The sequence below is a fragment of the Musa acuminata genome, chromosome BXJ1-9 (genome assembly GCF_036884655.1).
Source record: "Musa acuminata AAA Group cultivar baxijiao chromosome BXJ1-9, Cavendish_Baxijiao_AAA, whole genome shotgun sequence".
NCBI lineage: Eukaryota > Viridiplantae > Streptophyta > Magnoliopsida > Zingiberales > Musaceae > Musa > Musa acuminata.
The window spans coordinates 2,332,170-2,339,318 of NC_088335.1; the positions used below are offsets into that span (position 1 = coordinate 2,332,170).

General features: G+C 41.1%; 1 protein-coding gene across 1 annotated transcript; it reads left to right on the forward strand.

The window, feature by feature from the left end:
• The first annotated feature begins 774 nt into the window (after positions 1–774).
• Positions 775–3,336, forward strand: LOC103996838 (uncharacterized). Its single transcript, XM_009417858.3, has 2 exons — positions 775–1,133; positions 1,295–3,336. The coding sequence occupies exon 2, from the start codon at positions 1,464–1,466 to the stop codon at positions 2,430–2,432; it is 969 nt and encodes a 322-aa protein (XP_009416133.2). The 5' UTR covers positions 775–1,133; positions 1,295–1,463; the 3' UTR covers positions 2,433–3,336.
• The last annotated feature ends 3,813 nt before the right edge of the window (positions 3,337–7,149 follow it).

Consider the following 7,149-nt stretch of genomic DNA (forward strand, 5'->3'; position numbering starts at 1 on the left):
GGGAGATCTTTTATTGAAACCTATAAATTTTTAATGCTGTTTGCATGGACCAAATGGACACGTTATGGAGATCAACATGACCACAACAATCTCTTTTACCTTTCAAGTCGTAACATCCTTTAGATCTTCCCCCAGTGAGTTGGTGTTGTGGTTTCCATGCCATCTTGCCATCATCTGTTCTCTCTTGGACTGGCACTGTAAAAGAAAAAGATTTATTTCTCTTGTTGCTCATTAATTACGTGCATGACTCGATGCATGAGGGGCAGCAGCACGAGTGCTGCACACGGCCTTTACTCTCTGGCTGTCACACATCATCCATGGGGATTCTGCAAAGGAAGCTAATGAAAGACGTGCCTGATTTAGCCGAGGTGTCACTTGTCTCGAGATCACAGACGATGTCCACGTGGAAGGGTGAATATTTGAGCAAAATTCTTTTTTCTGTTTTTAATTGATATTCTAATATAATATAATATAATATAATAGGTTTTGGGGACGGAGATGTTGGGAAGGAAATGACACATGGCGCAGTATGATTGGTGACCGGTGCTCGTCAGATGCACTTGTTGCGCAGCACACGCACACCCACCAATTTGCGCGCGAGGCTGAAGAAGTATCCACTAATCGGACGCTCCAGATCGAAAACAAATTGGAGTGCACGTTAAAATAAAATGCACCGCGGAGTAAACCAAAGCCCCAGCTGTGTCGAGGTAAACAATTCGATTCCCGGGCGTTTCCCTTTCTTTTATTGGCCAGGAGGGAAACGACAGCCCCCGCTTTCGCTATCCAGCTCATGTGAGCCGCTCTCGGGAACAACGCAACCTTATCGACCGCACCAGCTCGGGAGGGAGACGAGCCCCGCAAGGGAGTTCTGCAGGGTGGTGATTTCTTTTGAGATTCCTTGTCTCGGCTGGGCTTTTCCAGGGCAAAAGCTGAGGGGTTTTGGCAGTAGTGGTGGATTGCAGAGCTCGTGTAAGCTTTCGGGGAAGAGAAGCCGGCTTGTTTGTTGGACGCATGGTGGTGATGCTACCTGTGAATCGTGGCTCTCAGAATATGATCTTTGTGATGATTTAGTCATTGGATGCATCGTTTTTGTTCGGGGCTTTTGATTTACTTCTCGCAGGTCAAAGAGCAGGGTAAAGGTGCCATCTTTTTGTTTGTAGTATTTACTAGATTGGTGGTGTTCGGTTTGAGTTTTGAAGGGAGGCCGGAGACTGATTTGAGCGATAAATTTCCTTGTTTTTCTCCCTGTAATTTTCCCCTGCTTTTATCGTAATGGGTGTTGCATTTGTTTCAGGGATGACTGTGTTCTGAATCTCCACCGATAGCTAGCTGTACCTTCTTAATACGCTCGCCTTCCCTTTGTAAGCTCAGAATTGTTGTGTTTGTAGTTCCTTTTGGCTGGAAGATCTGTCGACGATAGGCTTGATCGAGACCAGACTTTGTAGAGATTACTGCGAAAAAAGATGCGACCTTTGAGCAGTCTGGGCATCGGTTTGAGCCTGGTTTCCGGTTGCCTGTTCTTGGCTCTTGTTGCAGAGCTATACTATCTGCTTTGGTGGAAGAAGAGGAGTAGCAGAGAGGTCGACCACGATTCCAGAAGCCCAGCCGGGGAGCTGCTTTATCTCTGCTGCTGGAGGAAGCCATCTTCCCTGAGTTCCACAGCGCTCAACCCCCGAGACATGACCACCTCGGTGGATGCAGCTGCTTATTCCGACGAGGGACAACTGCAGCTCCGCTCCGACTCCTCCAGCAAAGATCTTCTTTTGAAGGCATTCGGAGGAGAGGACGGTATGGAGGCAGAGCTCATGAGGCTCCATGGCCTCGCAGGCCCTCCCAGGTTTCTCTTCACCATCAAAGAGGAAACGAAGGAGGATTTGGAGTCAGAGGACGGGAGGTCGAGAGGGGGAAGGAGCAGGAAAAGTTCCAGAGGGAAGAGCTTGAGCGAGCTGTTTGTTTCTTCGGATACCCCATTCTTGACACCTCTCTCTTCCCCGCCTCTCTTCACTCCGCCTCTGACTCCTTTGGACTGCTACAAACAAAGTGGATTCAACCCCCTCTTTGAGTCCACAAAGGAAGAAGACTTCATCAAGGTGTGGTCCTCGCCGCCTCCAAAGTTCAAGTTTCTGAAGGACGCCGAGGAAAAATTACACAGGAAGAAACTGATGGAAGAAGCAGGCAAGGTTCACAGGAATGGTGGGCTGGTTAACAGCACCGCGAGACAAGAGAGTCATGTTTCTTCTCATCCACCTGGTGTCGCCGCCTCACATCCCACGGGCCCAGAAGAAGAGGATGGATCCTTCATCACCATAGTGATAGGAAAGAACAAAGAGAGAGGGCAGCAGCACCATTCAAGTTCCTCGCAGGTGATTCCATTACCTTCTTCTCCTTCGAGCTTCAGACCAGTGCAAGGGAAACGAAGTTCCTCGATTTGACAATTGAGTCCTCATCAACAACCATACTTTCACATGCAGTCGGCGAATTCGGTGACAAGATAACCTTTTTTTGTTGCTGTTGTTGTTTGATTTCTCCACTTGTACCTAGTTTCGTTGTCTTTGCTTCAATTCCTTGATTCTGAAAAGGGAGCTGTGGGGGGGGGGGGGGGGGTGGAAGTCATCAAAACACCTCTTTTCTTGTGATCCAATTGACGTTTGATATCTGGCCAGTTGCCGAGCACCAGAAAGCTGCACCTTTTCTATCTGCATGTCTTTGAGTGCCTGAACTTGTAATCATTCCTGTGGTTTGCAGAGAGTTTTGCTAACTCAATGGCGATCTTTTTTGTCTGCCATTGGTAATTACTCTTAAAAAATAAGAAAATTTTGATCTTTTCTCTTTCACAACCTTTTATCTCATCTGTCGGAATCCCAGTTGCTCGATGAAATCGCTCGACGAAGAGGGAGACTTCGCTCGACGCTATTCCCCCATCCCTATCGATGTAGAGAGCCTATAGATGAACAGGGCAGTGTTTCCGAGTGGATGCAAGCTTGGTCGGAGATCAAGGCGGACATCGCGGATAGATTTGTACGCTAACAATGCGAGCAGCTTGAGTCATGTGGGCGTGAAGACGACCATCGGCCGCACCGTTTGACTGCGTTTCTGATGAGGGAGATGCAATGGCACACAAGTCAAAAGAAACATGATTTCCGTATTCTGAAGTCGAGGAATCCAAGGAGCCCTCAAAAATATGTAGGTGGCTCTGCTCGACAGCCTCTGTCTGTATCCCTGCACCTAAGTTTCGATGATCGCTCGATGTTACTACTCCAAGAACCAAACACCTGTTTCTCATCAATTCAACGTGTGGTCCGTCAATGAATCCAATATAGTCCCACCTCTTATCCAGATGAACAGTTGTCGTTGTTCTATTCTACCTCATATATTGTTTTCCTCTTGAAAATTGGGAGGTATTATCCATGAATATTTTATTTTCTTTTGATAAAAAAAAGTTAAATTTTCATAAAATAATTTTTATGAATAATTTTTTTGTCTAATATATAAAATACTCTCAACACTTATTCCGTTTCTTTCTTTTCATTTTTCTATAGACGGATTCGTAAGGTGAATTACATTGTTTTTCTATAGACCGATTCGAATCACTCGAATATAATATTTTTGTACTACATTATAATATTTTTAGTATTATTGAAAACTAATGTAAAAATGTTATTAATTTAATATTTTTGTAAAATTTATACAAAAAAATTGTGTTACAGTGTTTTTGCACATAATATATGGATCTCAATCTATAGGAAAAGAGAGAGAAAAAAAAGTATTATATATATTAGGAAATGAGAATACATCCTGAAGAAAAATAAAATAAAAAATACACCCAAAATATACATCCGTCGCAAACGAATGGGGAGAGGAGGATAGCCACCGAAGATAACATGGTAGAGAGAAATGAAGAGAAAACCATGATAGCAATGCAGCTACTGTGGTACTGAGTCATCCGGCGCGCACAGCATGTGAGCAGGTCGCCATCGTGGTTCATACTCGTTGCCGGAGCTATCAAAGCTCTCGACGCCACTCCTTCTTCTTTGGCTGAAATCCCACTCATATCACTAAAAATAGGTACGTGAGGAGGAGTTTTATCTTTCGACCCTTCGTTTCTGCCGGAAGATGGCATCTTTGCCTTGTCGATTGTTTGTGTCCCTAAATGCTTTGTTCCTTGGGAGACGATTTGAACTACTCGTCTTTTATGGTTGCACTGTGTATCGGTCGTGTTCTTTGTTCCTTGGAGCTCACCTCATGTTAGCCAGATTTCGTTTGCGTTCCTGCTGCTGTAGAGGAAGAAGACATGCCAGAATTGCTGAGCAGTTCCGTCAACGTCGACTTCGTCACGGACGCACAGTTCATTCACCGTAATAAATCTCTCCTGATCTCTCACTCCCGTGCCGCGTAGGAGAAGCTACAAAAGGAAAACAATGGAATTCCCATCGCTAGCTAAAACTCGGATTCCTTTTCAACTTCAATTAAGAGGTGTTTTTGTAGATCTGAAGTGTCTTTGTCAAACACCTGTAGCATTCAAGTCTTTGCAGGAATGCTTTCTGCCATGAACTAAACTCGCAGCTGAACAACAACCCAACCTGTACAAAATGCGATGCTTGTCCTAAGAGCTAACAACATCCCAGCACGAGGAAAGAAGGAAGTGGGCAGAGGTCGAACACCCGCAGTCCAACAGCAAGAACAGGCGCTTTGTCTTTGGACCATTCTCCTTCCCCCCCCCCAAAAGAAGAGAAGTCACATCAGTGGCACAATCCAAGGGGGAATCCCAGACCCAGTTTTATTCCTCCCTTTTTGCTTTAGCCAACACGCTCGGTGGTCGGCCCACAGCCAAACTTAGCTTCGCCATGCCATCTTGGTCCTGTAGAGTCTCTTTGAATGGCCACCATGCTCGATGATCTCCACGACGATGCTGCTTGACACGGAAGCGTTTGGCGAGTAAGAGAAGAATTACGAAATAGAAAGAAAAATATAAATTATATTATAACTATATACCAAAAAAAATTAAATTCTTCAGATCAATTACGTAATTCTTGATTTATCCCTATATATATATATATATATATATATATATATATATATATATATATATATATATCGTTAAATCTTACTCTTCGCATGGCCTAGAGATGCATGAGATAACAAGAACAAAACCCTAATTTTTAGGATTTATTCTCTTCATGATTAGTCTATGAATAAGATTTCTTATCGTTTTAGACACTTGATTTTAAGAATTTGAAAAATACTAAATCATTCCAAACACCAGAATAAATTAATGCCTGTATATGTGTAACCTTAGGTATTATATTAAGATTGTCGACTTAATAAAATTTTGCATCGAAAGAATTCCTTTTTATATTAAGATGTATTAAGAGAAAAATATAAGTAAGTAGTTAAAGCAAGTGTCACACTTGGTGGCCACTTATTGTAGCCAGCTTTTAGGTGAGGAATGTGGCCTTCTTTCCAAACTGTGTAACGTGGTGTGGTAGCAAACCATAAACATGGCGTGCTCATCAAATGTATGGATTGATCAGAAAGAAAGAAAGAATAAAGAGGTAGAAAAGACAAATTTCTCTTCGGAATCCTTCTAAGATTCTCAAAATAATTGTCGGTAATAATATTTTGTTTATAGGAAAAAAACACACAGATTATTTTTGTTAGTTTCTTAGTTCCCTCTGCTTAATTGAACTAAAATATTAAACCAATCCTTGACGCATGAGAAAAGAAAGAAAGCCTCTCAAATGTTTAAGCATGAAAAAGATTAAAAAGAATGATGCAAATGATCTTTCAACTGTGTAGTTTCTTTATCATTTAATTGTGTACAGCATAATATCATTAAATAAATACAAAAGTATTATAGCCTTATTATTATTATTATTATTTTGATAAAGTTTCTCGATCTTTGCCTCTTATGCTATCAGTAGTACTAATCGGTTATTCATGTTTAATCATAACATCTATAAGTCTTCTTTATTTACGATGGAATATAAAGAGAAATAACTTTTGTATATGGATAAATACTAGCAGGCTATAATACGCAGCGGAATTAAATGAAATCACAATAAAATAAAACACCAAGATATATGTGAAAAATTCCTCTAATGTGAAGGGTAAAAACCACGGGATAAACTAGAGATAATCCACTATAAGAATAATGAATATACAAATCTCAATCTCTTGCCCAAAACCCTAGCAATAATTATAAGAGAATAACTGGGATACAAGGATTACGTCACTGGCTACAGCCTTCTCCCTCGTTGTTATCTTTTTCTGTCTCTTTTCGCATCCACCACATACCCCCTAATTTTGATCTAGTGTTAGGTCAAAGGGGGTGGGCTGTAGACTAATAAAGCCCACCTTAGGCTGAATATATGGTTGTCAGCCCAACACTTTAAACGACATAACATATTTATACAATACAGACATTTTTTTTCATTTTATTTTGTTATAGAATAACATACAATAATAGCTTAATGTGATCCATCGTAATAACATATTTTTCTTATGATTGAATTCATTTTCTTAGGCCTTTAATCGGTTCAAATTGATTACTCAAACCAATCAACGTTCAAATTTTATAAGTGATGTGGATTTAATTTCATAAATCTTTTTTGTGTGGACATAATGGGATCAAAATTTTAATTTGATTCAATTAAACCGATCTATTTGAAAATAATATTTTTAAATTATTCAAAATCATAAATCGATTAATCAGACCGAATCGATCGATTCGAGTTCGAACTATCTTATTTTAATTGAACTGAATTGAACAAATAATTCAATTGGATTTGAACACCCATAGTGCTAAAGCATAAGCGATTTTATGTGTGTGTTTTAATGGAGAGAGCAAGTGAAAATGGGAAGAGAACAAACTCCATATGCATAAGCGATTCACACATACCCAACCCAAAGAAAGACCTCTCAATTAATTCTCGATGCACTCACTCACTGTTGAAGTAATCCTATCTCGGGTTCGTTCTCGTCCATCGTTAGGCTGACTGTTGCGGCAGTGGTGATCTACAAACTGGATGGAGAGCACTCGGAGACGAGAAAAAGGAGGAGGGTGTGACATTGACATGCAAAGCTGCCATTGGTGCTACGGAACGACGATGTAAACAAGCGGTAATGCCCGTCCTTTTCCGCCGTGTTCGA

Coding starts and splice junctions, on each gene's coding strand:
- LOC103996838 (XM_009417858.3), top strand. CDS start 1,464: ATGCGACCTTTGAGCAGTCTGGGCATCGGTTTGAGCCTGGTTTCCGGT.